Source organism: Grammomys surdaster, unplaced genomic scaffold (genome assembly GCF_004785775.1).
Source record: "Grammomys surdaster isolate TR1022 unplaced genomic scaffold, NIH_TR_1.0 210, whole genome shotgun sequence".
NCBI lineage: Eukaryota > Metazoa > Chordata > Mammalia > Rodentia > Muridae > Grammomys > Grammomys surdaster.
The window spans coordinates 10,862-27,475 of record NW_021604655.1 but is presented as its reverse complement, the minus strand read 5'-3'; the positions used below and the strand labels follow the sequence as shown (position 1 = coordinate 27,475).

Below are 16,614 nucleotides of genomic sequence, written 5' to 3'. Positions count from 1 at the left end.
TAAATGCTACAGCTGGGACAAGCTAAGAGTATAACTTAAAAGTTTGGAATACAGGGTTATCAAGGGATGTCTTAGTGGATAGAAGCACTTGCTGCCAAGCTCAAAGACCAGGAGTTCCATCTGTGGGACCCACATGATGGGAAGAGAGAACTTATTCCCACAGTTGTCTTCACACTTCAATAGTGCCATTACACACACACACACACACACACACACACACAAACACACCCCCCCCCTTCATACACAAACTAAATAAAAATGTGAGTCTGGCTGGGTGTACTGCTTCGTGACTTTAATCCTAGCTCTTGGTAAGTAGAGACAAGCAGATCTCTGAGTTTAGGGTGAGCCTGGGCTAACTAATGAGACCCTTAATAAGTAAGTTTAAAAACATCCGGGTGAATATTTAATATTTTTTGACAAAGGATTTGAGATGACTTGTTAAAATAAAGGCAAGAAGACTACCATGATATAAAACCATGAATGCAGAGTGAATCACATGGAAATGTTGGAGCATCTCCTGTTACCAGACAGGGCTGGGACAGTTAGGGACAAAAGAAGCACAGGATGCAGTTCCTCTCCTCAGGTTGCTCAGTCTGGTAAATGAATAGTTAATCATGATGCAGAAAGATAGATGGTCTGGAGAGCTGTAATCCCAGAAGTGGGGAAGCAGCTGGATTTACACAGTGAGTCCCTGTCTACAGAAAAGAAGAAAAAAATAGGAAAGCACAGTAACATAGTGTTAAACTCCTCTATAAACTCAAAATTCTAGAGGCTGAGGCTAGAGAGTTCAAGTTTGAGATCAGCCTGGGCTACCTAATTAGACCTTGTTAAACAAAAATTAGGAAGGATTCTTAGGACACTATGAGCTGGTGGTTGGCTTCTGTATAAAGTATAGAAACACAGAAATCTGCAGATTGTCAGCTGTGTAAAAACATACCTGTTAGTTTTTAAGTCTGGACAAACATTTGCTCCTGGACTAGTCAGGGGATCTTTACTATTTGTCTCTGAGTAGTTTTTTTCTTTCCACACATTAGAATATAATAAATACTGAATGCTTCTAGAAATCATTAAAATGTCTATGTGCTGAGCAAAGGAATATCATAGCTAATTGTGATAATTAAATTCTGACTTTGATTTCCTGTAGCTTTTTACCTGTGCCTACTCAGCTATCTCAGGATCAACTTGAAGCTGAAGAAAGGGCAAGATCTCAGAGATCACTGCAGACCTCTCTGGATTTGTCTGGAAAGGAACCTCCCTCATATTGATACAGGAAAGGCTGGATTCCACGGTTGCCGGAGGATTTTGGAGATGGAGGTGCTTTTTCTGAAATCCATGTGGCCCAGTTTACTCTGGATATGGGGCAAAAGAAAAAAAAATCCAAAGATCTGCCCATTCATTTGGATCAGGAAGGGAAAATTAAATATGACACAATTGCTGGACAGGGACACTCCAAAGACAAGGTCATTTATAGCAAATATACTGACCTTGTTCCAAAGGAGGTTATGAATCCAGATGACCCAGAACTGCAAAGGCCTGATGAAGAGATGAGTAAAGAAATAACAGAAAGTACAAGAGCAGCCTTGGAGAAGATAGTATCAAGGAAGGTTACTGCGGCCATGCCAGTTCATGCAGCTGACAAACTGGCGCCTGCTCAGCTCAGTATAACCAGTACACTCCATCTCAGCAAGGATAAGCATTCGATTCTGGAGTGAAACCGAGGGTGATTCGCATGGTAGGAGTGCAGAAAGCCCCAATGGAGCCTCCAAGATTCAAGATTAATAAGAAATGTCCTCGGGGACCACCATCTCCTCCTACATCTGTAATGTACTCTTCTTCTGGGAAGAGGACTGTGAAGGAACAGCAGGAGTGGAAAATCCCTCTTTGTATTTCCAACTGCAAGAACTCTAAGGGGATTATTGTCACACTGTCTCTTAGGACTGTTCCTGGGGATTGCTCAGGAAGGAATTGCAGCCTGTGGACATTCCTTGAAGCTTTAGCTCCTCAGTTAGCTTAACATTCCCAATAAGAAATTACAACTTCTGAGAGCAGAGCTCAGCGGAAGTACACACATTCAGCATCTGAGACCTGGTGTTCCCCAGAGTAATAGAGAGACAGCTTCATGGGGCATTTTAAACTACACTAGAAATGATGCTTCTTTATTAAAGATAGGATTCTCCATGAAGGTCAAACTTCTAGGTTAGAATTATTTCCAAGAAAAAATTAAGCCAATCTCAATGTTCACTGGAGAAAGGACAACAGTTGAATGTTCAGGGGTAGGAGGTGGTGATTAGGGCTGTATCATTGTTTTATTTATTTATTTATTTATTTATTTATTTATTTATTTATTGCTGGCTATTCTGCTGTGTAGCATTGCTCTTCACAGTGCTGTCAGGAGTGGAGTTACATGCGTGTGATTCCTGCACACATGAAATGAAGCAGTGGGATAACAAGTTGAAGGCTACTCTGGACTACATAGCCAGATCCTGTCTAAAAAAATAAGGCCTAAAAATAAAACCTTTGTGTTGCAGAGCATGGTGGCACTCCCGAGACACAGTCGGGTGAACTTCTATAGGTTCGAGGCCAGTCTGCTCTAAAAGTGGGTTTCAGGACAGCCAGTGTTGCATTGAAAACCACAAGTACATAGAGAGTCTCAAAAAACAAACAAATGAACGGAAATCCTATGTCCCTCAGGTGCCAGAGCTTCCAGAATTAGTGAGGATATGTAAAATAAGGGATGCATTTCCTAATTCCTATTGCTTATAGGCTTGAAGTGCTACCCTATGTGTTACTTTGTGACAACATATATGTCATCTTTTAAGGTCCTTGTGGTCTGAGCATGCGTGTGGGGGGGTATTTTTACAGCATACAAAAGTAGGTTATATGTACAAGAAAAATTGAGTTATTTCAGAAATAATGTAGAACTGAACTCCCCCAAAAGAAGGAGTACATATCTTAAAGAAATCTGTAGTATGAGAGTAACTCACTTGGAAGTATACTTCTACTTCTAGCACTGAGGAGGCTGAGGCAGGAGGATGGAGAGTTTGAGGATGGTCAAAGTTAAATAGTAAGATCCTGTCTTTAAAACAACAACAACAAAGCAAATGAAGTGAATCATATAGTATATAATACAATGATTAAAGAAAAATAAAAGACAAGGGATATAAAAATGCCAGAAAGAAAGTCTTGTCAGAAGGGGGCTTACTTGTAAAAGCTAATATTCGTACAAAGACCTGGAATAAACCATGTGGCTATCTGGGAGAAGAACATTCTAGATAGAAAGATAGATGACTACAAAAGCCCTTGAGTTTACCCGAGTACAGCTGATTCTGTGCATAGGAGATGTGTCAGAGCAGCTAGGGATCTGACCCCAAAACAGCAGGTCAGCCCCATGACAGCACTGTCCCTGCTGCACCAGTGGGCTCACCCTGCCGGACAGGTCAGGATTGTGGTGTGCAGGGTCCAGCACTTGGATAACACCACTAATTCCTGCATTCCACCCCCCAGTGGCTTCTGTGGCACTATTAAAGCTGGCCAGAAGTCACCTTAGGTTTTTTTTTTTTTAATCATACTCTTTTTATTTTAAATTAAAAAAAATTGAATGCCAAGGAACTTTCTGCTGAGTGTCTAGGGCACCCTTCAACTAGGCATACTTATGCCTAGGTGAAAAGGAAGGATCCATTTACAAGCATATGGCATGATCCTGACCAGGTATCTAATATGGAGAAGAGGGCATGTTTGTGTTTTTTTTTCCTGCAGGATGCTATAGGAACATGGTGGCTGCCAGAATGATTGGTGAGACACGCTGTTGCTGAGACAAAGATGATGCTGACCTGTGAGCTTCCCAAGTGCCCTGACAATGGTGACTGGGAAGCTGTATTGGACATATGTTCCTGACCCACCTTTACTTGCCTATATCCCACATGGGACAAGCTGCCTTACCTCAAGTTTTTAGACCTTGTTGGACAGAGAGTCAATGACATCTGCTATCACCTGAGGTTTTGATCTTAGCCATTCTGACTGGTGTGAGGTGGAATCTCAGGGTTGTTTTGATTTGCATTGCCCTGATGACTAAGGATACTGAACATTTCTTAAGGTGCTTCTCAGCCATTCGAGTTTCCTCAGTTGAGAATTCTTTGTTTAGCTCTGTACCCCATTTTTAATAGGGTTATTTGGTTGTCTGGAGTCTAATTTCTTGAGTTCTTTGTATATATTGGATATTAGCCCTCTATCAGATGTAGGATTGGTAAAGATCTTTTCCCAATCTGTTGGTTGCCGTTTTGTCCTATTGACAGTGCCCTTTGCTTTACAGAAGCTTTGCAACTTTATGAGGTCCCATTTGTCAATTCTTGATCTTAGAGCATAAGCCATTGGTGTTCTGTTCAGGAACTTTTCCCCTGTGCCCAGGTATTTGAGGGTCTTCCCCACGTTCTCTTCTATTAGTTTCAGCCTATCTGGTTTTATGGGAAGGTCCTTTATCCACTTAGACTTGAGCTTTGTACAAGGAGATAAGAATGGATCGATTTGCTTTCTTCTACATGCTGACCTCCAGTTGAGCCAGCATCATTTGTTGAAAATGCTGTCCTTTTTCCACTGGATGGTTTTAGCACCTTTTGATGCTAAGATCAAGTGACCATAGGTGTGTGGGTTCATTTCTGGGTCTTCAATTCTATTCCATTGATCTCCCTGCCTGTTTCTGTACCAATACCATGTAGTTTTTTTTTTTTTTTTTTTTAATCACTATTGCTCTGTAGTACAGTTTGAGATCAGGGTTGGTGATTCCCCCAGAAGTTCTTTTATTGTTGAGAATAGTTCTTGCTACTCTGTTTTTTTTTTTTGTTATTCTAAATTGCTCTTTCTATCTCTATGAAGAATTGATTAGGAATTTTGATGGGTATTGCATTGAATCTGTTGATTGCTTTTGGCAAGATGGCCACTTTTACTATATTAATCCTGCCAATCCACGAGCATGGGAGATCTTTCCATCTTCTGATCTTCCTCGATTTCTTTCTTCAGAGACTTGAAGTTCCTGTCATACAGATCTTTCACTTGCTTGGGTAGATTCACACCAAGGTATTTTATATTATTTGTGACTATTCTGAAGGGTGTCATTTCCCTAGTGGCTTTCTCAGCCTGTTTATCCTTTAAGTAGAGAAAGGCTACTGATTTGTTTGAGTTTATTTTATATCCAGCCACTTGGCTGAAGTTGTTTATCAGGTTTAGGAGTTCTCTGGACAAAGTCTGAGGGCTGAGGGCTAGTGGACGTTTCGACAGCCGCCGACCCGCAGCTTGAGAGCCCCGCGCCGACTTTCGTGGAAGTCTGAGCTGGCTGTGCAGCTTTCCTCCTGTTCTGCAACCATGTCTACCAACGAGAATACTAATTCACCAGCTGCCAGGCTTTAACAGATTCAAGAACAAGGGAAAAGACAGTACAGAAATGTGTCGCCTCCGAATAGAAGTTAATGTGGAACTTAGAAAAGCTAAAAAAGATGACCAGATGCTGAAAAGGAGAAATGTCAGCTCATTTCCTGATGATGCTACTACTTCTCCACTCCAGGAAAACTGAAACAATCAGGGTACTGTAAATTGGCCTGCTGAGGACATTGTTAAAGGCATAAACAGTAACAATTTGGAAAGCCAGCTCCAAGCTACTCAAGCAGCTCGGAAACTGCTTTCTAGAGAGAAACAGCCTCCTATAGACAACATCATCCGGACTGGTTTGATCCTAAAATTTGTGTCCTTCTTGGGCAAAACTGATTGTAGTTCCATTCAGTTTGAATCTGCTTGGGCACTCACCAACATTGCTTCTGGAACATCTGAGCAGACCAAAGCTGTGGTAGACGGAGGTGCTATCCCAGCATTCATCTCTCTCTTGGCATCTCCCCATGCTCACATCAGCGAGCAAGCTGTATGGGCTCTTGGAAACATTGCAGGTGATGGTTCAGTTTTTCGAGACTTAGTTATCAAACATGGTGCAATTGACCCACTGTTGGCACTTCTTGCAGTTCCTGATCTGTTATCCTTGGCATGTGGTTACTTATGGAATCTTACCTGGACACTCTCAAACCTTTGTCGAAACAAGAATCCTGCGCCCCCCTTAGATGCTGTCGAGCTGATTCTTCCTACGTTAGTTCGGCTTCTGCACCACAATGATCCAGAAGTACTAGCAGATTCCTGCTGGGCTATTTCCTACCTGACTGATGGTCCAAATGAGCGGATTGAGATGGTTGTGAAGAAGGGAGTTGTTCCCCAACTTGTGAAGCTTCTGGGAGCTACTGAATTGCCCATTGTGACTCCTGCACTGAGAGCCATAGGGAATATTGGAACACTGGAACAGATGAACAGACTCAGAAAGTGATAGATGCAGGAGCACTTGCAGTCTTTCCCAGCCTGCTAACAAATCCCAACACTAATATTCAGAAGGAGGCCACGTGGACAATGTCGAACATTACAGCCAGACGCCAGGACAAGATATAGCAAGTTGTGAATCATGGCGTAGTCCCGTTTCTTGTTGGTGTCCTCTCTAAGGCAGATTTTAAGACACAGAAGGAGGCCGCGTGGGCTATAACCAACTATACCAGTGGTGGGACTGTTGAACAGATTGTGTATCTCGTTCATTGTGGGATAATAGAACCTTTGATGAACTTCTTGAGTGCAAAAGATACCAAGGTTATTCAGGTTATTCTTGATGCCATTTCAAATATCTTTCAGGCTGCCGAGAAACTAGGTGAGACAGAAAAACTCAGTATAATGATTGAAGAGTGTGGAGGCTTGGATAAAATTGAGGCACTACAGAGCCATGAAAACGAGTCTTTATACAAGGCCTCATTAAACTTAATTGAGAAGTACTTCTCAGTGGAGGAAGAGGAAGATCAAAATGGGGTGCCAGAAACTACCTCTGAAGGCTTCGCCTTCCAAGTTCAGGATGGAGCTCCCGGGACCTTTAACTTCTAATGTCTAGCCAAGGCACAAAGTTGTTAGCTATGTGCTGTGCTATTTCTGTGTTCTCATAAATTTGTCTTACTGTTTCTCTACTAAGAACTCTTTTTAAATGTGCTTTGTTACTGTAGTACTTTTTACAAAAAAACTATACTTGAACAGTTATAAACTGTACATACTCTATGAAGCTGTCCTCTGAGTTTATTTCTATGTGTAATTTCGTACCCTGTCATGTCCTGTAAATAAAGATTAAGTTCCATTCTTCTTTAAAAAAAAAAAAAGGAGTTCTCTGGTGGAAGTTTTAGGGTCATTTAAGTATACTATCATATCATCTGCAAATAGTGAAATTTTGACTTTTTCCTTTCCTTTCCTATTTGTATCCCTTTGGCCTCCTTCTGTTGTCTAATTGCTCTGGGTAGGACTTGCAGTACTATATTGAATAGGTAGGGAGAAAGTGGGCAGCCTTGTCTAGTGCCTGATTTTAGTGGGATTGCTTCAAGTTTCTCTTCATTTAGTTTGATTTTGGCTACTGGCTTGCTGTATATTGCTTTAACTATGTTGAGGTATGGGGCTTGACTTCCTGATCTTTCCAAGATGTTTACAATGAAGGGATGTTGAATTTTATCAAATGCTTTCTAAGCATCTAGTGAGATGATCATGTGGATTTTTTCCTTTGATTTTGTGTATATAGTGAATTACATTGATGGATTTCCAAATATTGAATCATCCCTGCATTCCTGGGATAAAGCCTACTTGATCATGATGGATGATTGTTTTGATATGTTCTTGGATTTGGTTTGTGAGAATTTAATTGAGTATTTTTGCATCGATATTCATAAGGGAGATTGGCCTGAAGTTCTCTTTCTTTGTTGGATCTTTGTGAGGTTTAGGTATGAGCATGATCGTGGCTTCATAGAATGAATTGAGTAGTGTTCTTTCTGTTTCAATTTTGTGGAGTAGTTTGAAGAGAATTAGTATTAGGTCTTCCTCGAAGGTCTGATAGAATTCTGCACTAAAACCATCTGGTCCTGTGCTTTGTTTGGTGGGGAGACTTTTAATGACTACTATTTCTTTAGGGGTTATGGGACTGTTTAGATGGTTTATCTGCTCCTGATTTAACTTTGGTATCTGGTATCTGTCTAGAAAGTTGTCCATTTCCTTTAGACCTCCAGTTTTGTTGAGTATAGGCTTTTGTAGTAGGATCTGATGATGTTTTGAATCTCCTCAGTTTCTGTTGTTATGTTTCCCTTTTCATGTATGATTTTATTAATTTGGATACTGTCTCTGTACCCTCTGGTTAGTCTGGCTAAGGGTTTATCTATCTTGTTGATTTTTCTCAAAGAACCAGCTCCTGGTTTTGTTGATATTTTGTATAGTTCTTTCAGTTTCTACTTGGTTGATTTCAGCCCTGAGTTTGATTATTTCCTGCCTTCTACTCCTCCTGGGTGTATTTGCTTCTTTTTGTTCTAGAGCTTTCAGGTGTGCTGTCAAGTTGTTAGTGTATGCTCATTCCAGTTTCTTTTTGTAGTCACTTAGAGCTATGAGTTTTTGTCTTAGCACTGCTTTCATGAAGTCCCACACTTTTGGTATGATGTGTCCTCACTTTTTCTTTCTTTCTTTCTTTCTTTCTTTCTTTCTTTCTTTCTTTCTTTCCTTCCTTCCTTCCTTCCTTCCTTCCTTCTTTCTTTCTTTCTTTCTTTTTCTTTTTTTTTTGTTTGTTTTTTCGAGACAGGGTTTCTCTGTGTAGCCCTGGCTGTCCTAGAACTCACTTTGTAGACCAGGCTGGTGTTGAACTCAGACATCCTCCTGCCTCTGCCTCCCAAGTGCTGGGATCAAAGAAGTGTGCCACCACTGCCTGGCCCTCATTTTCATTAAAGTCTAAAAAGTCTTTAATTTTTTTCTTTATGTCTTCCTTGACCAATGCATCATTGAGTAGAGCGTTGTTCAGTTTCCACATGTGTGGGACTGAGTAAGGGTATCCTGGGTCATGGTTGAGCAGGTGCCTAGAACCCCGAGATTCTCCGTGGAATTCTGCTCGAGAACCGGCAGGAGTTCGGTCCCCCCCATCATCCAGGATCCTGAAAAGCAGTTACAGTCTCCATAGAGTCACATAGGCCAGGCTATAGGCCTCAGGCCCTAGGGATTTACATACTAATGAAGGCCAGAGGGCAGAGCAAATTAAACATGCCTCCCCAGATCCTCCCCCAATCCTCCCCCTTTCTCCCTCCCTATATAACTTGGGACTGCCCTGAGTTTTGGGGGGGTACACCTAGATCCATCTATTATCTGCCATGACAATAAACCTTTTTGGAACCAAGGACTTCCTCGTGTTACTGGGGCCTGCCACCGCCAAGGCCCTCAGGCCGCTGGAACCATAGGATTTTCTCCCTAATGTGGGAGCCGCCACGGCGGCGGCCTTCTTTAATTTTCCCCACACACATGTATGTGGGCTTTCCATTGTTTTTGTCGTTATTGAAGACCAGCCTTAGTCCATGGTGATCTGATAGGATGCAAGGGATTATTTCAATTTTTTTTTTAATCTGTTGAGGCCTGTTTTGTGACCAATTATATGGTCTATTTTGGAGAGGGTACCATGAGGTGCTGAGAAAAAGGTATATTCTTTTGTTTTAGGATGAAATGTTCTATAGATATCTGTTAAATCCATTTTCCCCATAACTTCTGGTAATTTCATTGTGTATTTGTTTTGTTTCTGTTTCCATGATCTGTCCATTGCTGAGAGTTTGGTGTTGAAATCCCCCACTATTATTGTGTGAGATGCATTGTGTGCTTTGAGTTTTAGTAAAGTTTCTTTTATGTAAATGGGTGCCCTTACATTTGGAGCATAGATGTTCAGAATTGAGAGTTCATCTTGGTAGATTTTTCCTTTGATAAGTATGAAGTGTCCTTCCTTATCTTTTGTGATTACTTTTGGTTCAAAGTTGATTTTATTTGATATTAGAATGGCTATACCAGCTTGTTTCTTGGGGCCATTTGTTGGAAAATTGTTTTCCATCCTTTTACTCTGAGGTAGTGTCTGTCTTTGTCACTGAGGTGCATTTTCTGTATCCAGCAAAATTCTGGGTCCTGTTTACGTATCTAGTATGTTAGTCTACATCTTTTTATTGGGGAATTGAGTTCATTGATGTTAAGAGATATTAAGGAAAAATGATTATGGCTTCCTGTTATTTTTGTTATTAGAAGTGGAATTATGTTTGTGTAGCTATCTTCTTTTGAGGTTGTTGGAAGATTACTTTCTTGCTTTTTCTAGGTTGTAGTTTCCCTCCTTTTGTTGCAGTTTTCCTTCAATTATCCTTTGAAGTGCTGGATTTGTGGGAAGATACTGTGTAAATTTGGTTTTGTCATGGAATATCTTGGTTTCTCCATCTATGGTAATTGAGAGTTTTGCTGGGCATAGTAGTCTGGGCTGGCATTTGTGTTCTCTTAGGGTCTGTATGATATCTGTCCAGGATCTTCTGGCTTTTATAGTCTCTGGTGAGAAGTCTGGTGTAATTCTTATAGGTCTGCCTTTGTTACTTGACATTTTTCCCTTACTGCTTTTAGTATTTTTCCTTTGTTTTGTGCATTTGATGTTTTGATTATTATGTGATGAGAGGAATTTCTTTTCTGGTTTAGTCTATTTGGAGTTCTGTAGGCTTCTTGTATGTTCATGAACATCTCTTTCTTTAGGTTAGGAAAGTTTTCCTCTATAATTTTGTTGAAGATGTTTACTGGCCTGTTAAGTTGGAAATCTTCACTCTCATCTATACCTATTATCCTTAATTTTGGTCTTCTCATTGTGTCCTGGATTTCCTGGATGTTTTGGGTTAGGAGCCTTTTGCATTTTGCATTTTCTTTGACAGTTGTGTCAATGTTTTCCATGGTATCTTCTACACATGAGATTCTCTCTTCTATCTTTTGTATTCTGTTGGTGATGCTTGTGTCTATGACTCCAGATTTCTTTCCTAGGTTTTCTATCTCCAGGGTAGTCTCCCTTTGAGATTTCTTTATTGTTTCTACTTCCATTTTTAGATCTTGGATGGTTTTTTTTTTTTGGGGGGGGGTTGTTTTTTCGAGACAGGGTTTCTCTGTGTAGCCCTGGCTGTCCTGGAACTCACTCTGTAGACCAGGCTAGCCTCGAACTCTTGAACTCAGAAATCCACCTGCCTTTGCCTCCCAAGTGCTGGGATTAAAGGTGTGTGCCACCACCGCCTGGCGGTTTTTTAAATTCTTTCACCTGTTTGGTTGTGTTTTCTTGCAGTTCTATAATGCATTTTTGTGTCTCCTCTTTCAGGGCTTCTACTTGTTTACCTGTATTCTCCTGTAATTCTTCTTTTTTTTTTTTTTCAGAGTAAATGTGTTTTTAAGAAAAGAACTGACATTTGAGTGTGTAGGCAAAGGGGAATGGATCTTGGAAGAACTGAAATAGGAGAGAATATAATAAATAGCCGTTGTTTGAAGTTCTCAAAGAAGTTATGAAAAATAATCAAATTCTTTTGGAAACCAAAGATGGAACCATGTGTTTGTTTCCCCCCCCCCCACCCCAGGACTTACAAGAGTATGATAACATGGCAATTTATACAATGTGTAGTCATTGTAATATTTGTAAAAAGTAAACCACTGGGGTAATAAATCATACTGCAATCAGTTAACTTCATGTCTTCCCATCATAAACACCTCAAGTAGTTAAAAGAAAAACAATTTACTCATCAAGATAATTCAGAAATACACATTTTATAAGCTATGACTCTGGAGAATTTTAAATTAGCATTAATAAAGGCTTTGTGATTTTTTTTCAGGTTTTTTTATTCTTTATATTTAATTTTTTAAATTAGTAACTTTTTAAAAAATGTTAATCAAAGGCTGTATAAGTTTGGTAATGCTCAATAACAAGATACCCATATAATCAGAAGTGTAACCCAATACCCAACCTAGATATACCAGCTCTCTTTGATTGGTGGAGACACACGAACATCAGCCTCCATGTACCCCTTCCTCCCCCGCCCCCCTAATTCTTTAAGGGAGTTATTTATGTCCTTCTTAAAGTCCTCTATCGTCATCATGAGAAGTGATTTTAAATCTAAATCCTGCTTCTCTGGTGTGATGGGGTGTCCAGGGCTTGCTATGGTGGGAGAATTGGGTTCTGATGATACCAAGTAAATTTGGTTTCTGTTGCTTATGTTCTTAAGCGTGCGTTTCGCAACCTGGTTAACTCTAGTGCTACCTGCACACACTGTCTCTGATTGGAGCCTGTCTTTCCAGTTATCTTGCTTGTGTCAGAACTTCTCAGAGTCCAGATGTCTCTGTGGTCCTGTGATCCTGAGCTCTCTGCTCCTGAGCTCAGTGGTTCCTCTAGGATGGCTCAGGATATGGTGTCTTCTCGGAGCAGAGCAGCTAGGTGTCTGCCCAGCAAAAAGGACCAAGTGAGAGGTGGAAAGGGTCACCTTAGTTTTTGAAACAAAGCCTTTCTGCTTGGAGCTCACAAATTTAGCTAGGCTGGCTGTGCAGCAAGCTCCAACAAAAGCGTGTACATGGTTCTCGTTTCTTTCCATTTGTAAAAAGATCAGTGTGGTGTGGTGTGTGTGTGTGTATGCTGATATGGATGTGTGCATGCACATACCCATTAAATGTTCATGTGGAGGCAAGAGGGTGACATTGAGTGTCCTGGCTCAATCACTATTTGTATTTTTGAGAAAGGGTCTTACTGAGTTGGAAGCTCCCCAGCTGGCTGACTAGAGGAGTTTTCGACAGACACACACTTCAATGTGTAGCTGTCTACCTGGCTGCTAGAGATCCACACTCAGATCCTCAGGCTTGAACAGCAGACTCTTTAGCAACTCAGTCATTTCCCCAGCTCTGTCTTTGCATTTTATCATGACAATTCTCAAACATGAGGAGGAAGAGCTGAAAAGCTATGTATGATGAAATGAACCTCTCTCCACCTGGACTCTGGTTAATTTTTTGTAACAATTAGCATGACTGGATTTCCTTCATCACCACATGCTCTCCTCTCCCACAGTCCAGCTTCCTACTTAGGTGGATTTCAGTAACTTGTAGCTGACCTAGGGGTCTCCACAAACTGGATTTAAATTGACTGCAGTTAATGTTAAAGGGCTGAGTGTGGCCACAAAGAAGTGGTGGTGCACACCTGTAATCCCAGCAGCTGGATGGGATACAAAGGCCAGAGTTTGAAGCTAGCCTAGGCCATGTCTCACAAAAAAAAAAAAAAGAAAAGAAAAGAAAAGAAAAAAAACCATGGTGTTTTCTAAGGTTGATGAGCCTCTTGTCCAAAATATGAGAAGCTAATAGAGTGACAAGCTGATTTTCAACTGTGTCCACAGAGGATGGAGAGGCCCATGAAAGAGATGAAATCCGTCATGATAGGCGCAAAGAGAGGCAGCACGACCGGAACCTTTCCAGGGCAGCTCCTGATAAGAGGTGGGTTGTTACCTGCATAAATGTGAGTCAGGAAGAAGGGCAGTTCTTTAGCTTGGTAATAAAATGAGAACAAACTTTGCCACGATCAAATGATTTATCTTAACAGAATTCAAGCTCCCACGCCCGGCAGTGGTGGCGCACGCCTTTAATCCCAGCACTTGGGAGGCAGAGGCAGGCAGATTTCTGAGTTCGAGGCTAGCCTGGTCTACAGAGTGAGTTCCAGGACAGCCAGGACTACACAGAGAAACACTGTCTCGAAAAACCAAAAAAAAAAAAAAAAAAAAAAAGCTCCCTATGAGGTTCCCTAGTCATCCTTCACCTTGTAGAACTAGTAGTTAGTCCTGAGAATGTCAGGCATAGGAAAGGGAATCCAGATCATGTCTGTGCAGAAGGGTAGGATCAGGCCTGGAGGGCTGGCAAAGATATGGCTCAGAGTATCTACAGGCCCAGTAAAAGTCTGGACAAGGACAAGGATGTGTATGGTGATGACCTCGAAACCAGGATAAAGACCAACAGGTACCAAAGCAGACAGCTGATGGTTGGTTCTGTTTATGCCAGTAAAACAGAAGTAGTTCATGACCTCTTCTCCTTTTCCCCCAGATTTGTTCCTGATAAGGAGTTTTCTGGTACAGACCATAGACAGAGGGGCCGAGAAGGACCAGTTCAGTTTGAGGAAGATCGTTTTGGTTTGGACAAGTTTTTGGAAGAAGGAAAACAGCACCATGGCTCTAAAAGATGCTCTGATAGCAGTCACTCCAAGGAACATGAGCGTGAAGGCAAGAAGCAGAGGAAGCAGTAGAGGGGCCTCTTAAAACTAAATCTGACATATACAGCAGAGGACTGGGTGGTCTGGCCTCAGTGAGAAGAGATACACCTAACCTTTGAGACACTTGAGACCCCAGGGAGTGGGGACATCCTCTTGAAGCAAGGGGAAGAAGAATGGAATGAAGAATTGTAAGAGGGGAGACCTGGAGGGGAATAAAGACTGGACTGTAAAAAAGAAAAGACTAAAGATAAAAACAAACAAACAAACCCTAAATCTCTGTGATAGAACCTAGAACTCTGTTTTACTCCAGGAGATAGAAGGGGTGAATATTCTACATCAGAGTGATGTGTATCTGTGACTGCATGTGTGTGCAGGTACACATGTTGGGTGTGTACAATGGGAATCTATCCGTATGGCAGCCAAGTACAATCTCAATGTCTTTCCTTACGTGCCACCACCTTTTCTTTTTCTTTTTCTTTTTCTTTTTTTTAAAGACAGGATCCCATTGACCTGCAATTTGACAAGTAGTCTAGCCAAGTTCTTGGGATCCCTCAGTGGGTGCCACCCTGGTGCTAGAATTTCAAGCATGCACTGCTAGACCTCGTTTGTTTTTCTGGGAGGGCTCCTGGGGATCAGACTGAGGTTCTCATGTTTGAAAGAGAAGTACTTTACTTAACTGAGGTGTCTCTTCAGCAACCTTTGTGAATCAGAATCCTAAACAAGTTTCTTGGAGTAGGATAAATCGGTATGTATTTGATTACATTCGATGTTCTATACTAATCTGGATGCTTTATGTATATTTTTGTATTTAATCTTCATGATATATGCTATCCCTATCATCATTATACTCCATTTTAGAATTGAGGAAACTATGGTCCAGAGACCTGATTGTCTAAGATCACTGTGTAGATCAGTGGTTCTCAGCCTTCCTAGTATTTGGACCCTTTAATACAACTCCTTGTGTTGTGATGATCTCAGCCATAAAATTATTTTGTTGCTACTTCATAACTCTAGTTTTGATGCTATTATGAAACATAACATAAATATCTGATATGCATGTTATCAGATATGTAACCCCTATTGAAGTCAAAGACTGAGAACTACTGCCATAGACACTGTGTTGAGCCCAGGCCACACCAGGCTGATTCCAAGGCTGCCTTCTGGAATTGGGAGTTCCACTTGAACCAGTGATGGAGTCAGAAAGAAAGCAATTTCTGGTAACCATGTAAGGCTAAAGACAGTTACACCCTAGGGTCTTCAGCCGATTTTAATAAGAATTGAGCAAATGATGAGTGGTAATTCTTCATAACTAACAAGTTATTGACCACAGAGTGAGTTCCAGGACAGACAGGGCTACATAGAGAAACCCTGTCTCGAAAAAAAAAAACCCCAAAAACAAAACAAAACAAAAACAAAACAAAAAAACAAAACAAAAAAAAAAAAAAAAGAAAATTGGATTCCAACCTTCCCCACACCATTAATCGACCACGGGTCTTGGGTTTTCTCATGTAAAGCAAAGGATTTCATGGATGGAATGCTAAGGGCCCTTCCAACCTTCATTGTCCATGATTCTTCAATTATATAGCAAGTTCTGATCTCCTGTAGATGTCCACACACTGAAAATGTGATACTACTATGGAGAGCAGCGCTGAGTAAGCCCCTGAACTGAATAGTCTCTGTGTTTATCCCAGAGGTTTTTTCCACCCTTCCCTTCCCTCTGCCCTCGAAGCCTGGCCTCTATACTGGCTACATGTCCAGGGCTCAGCAGCTTTGTCCAAATACTTAAAAGGGACAGAAATGTTCATTTTGGTTCATACTTTGATGATTTCTGTCTGTGGCCAGCCAGTTCCCAGCGGAGTGTGCCTATGTGAACAGCGTCATGGTAAGAGGAGCATGTGACAGAGAAAGATGGCCATCTCAGGAGGCAGGAAGTAGAGTAAGCCACCCATCTGTCTTCCACTGGTGTTCAGCCTGTTGAGTAGGTCTTTCTTAGGCCTCCCCACCTCAACTAACCTAATGTACAAAATTCCTCAAATGTGCCTAGAGATTTGTTTCCATGGTGATACTAAGCCCCATCAAGAAGGCAATAAAAGTTAACCATCACAGCAACAGTGTACAAGAGGTAAAATGGCTTCTCCAAAAATGCCACACTATGTTCTTCTGTTCACACCATGTTCCTCTGTTTATCATAAGAAGAGTGTGTCTCTATTGTGGCAGAGGACCAAGGAAGAAAAGAGAGAGGGAGAGGGAAGAAATGGAGGATCAAGAGAAATATCAGAAACCAGACTTTCCCAGGAGTGGTGGTGTTCACCTTTAATTTAAGTACTACTGAGGTAGAGGCAGGAGGACCTCTGTAAGTTTGAGGTCAGCCTGGTCTACATAATGAATTCAAGGACAGCCAGGGCTATATACAGAAACACAGTCTTAGAAAAAAAAAAAAAGAGGAGACAGAAACCAAGCTTTTGTCCAAAGGGGAA

At 41.2% G+C, this 16,614-nt stretch overlaps 1 protein-coding gene and 1 pseudogene across 1 annotated transcript; both read left to right on the top strand.

Moving 5' to 3' along the window:
• Positions 1-1,136: 1,136 nt before the first annotated feature.
• On the top strand, positions 1,137-14,170 carry LOC114624786 (SNW domain-containing protein 1-like; the record flags this gene model as incomplete). Its single annotated transcript, XM_028771884.1, is given in 6 exon segments — positions 1,137-1,652; positions 1,655-2,004; positions 5,761-6,286; positions 6,526-6,915; positions 13,769-13,887; positions 13,972-14,170. Coding segments are annotated over 6 exon segments (2,100 nt in total), but the record flags the coding sequence as incomplete, so codon positions are not given.
• Positions 5,356-6,951, top strand: LOC114624802 (annotated as a pseudogene).
• Positions 14,171-16,614: the final 2,444 nt, after the last annotated feature.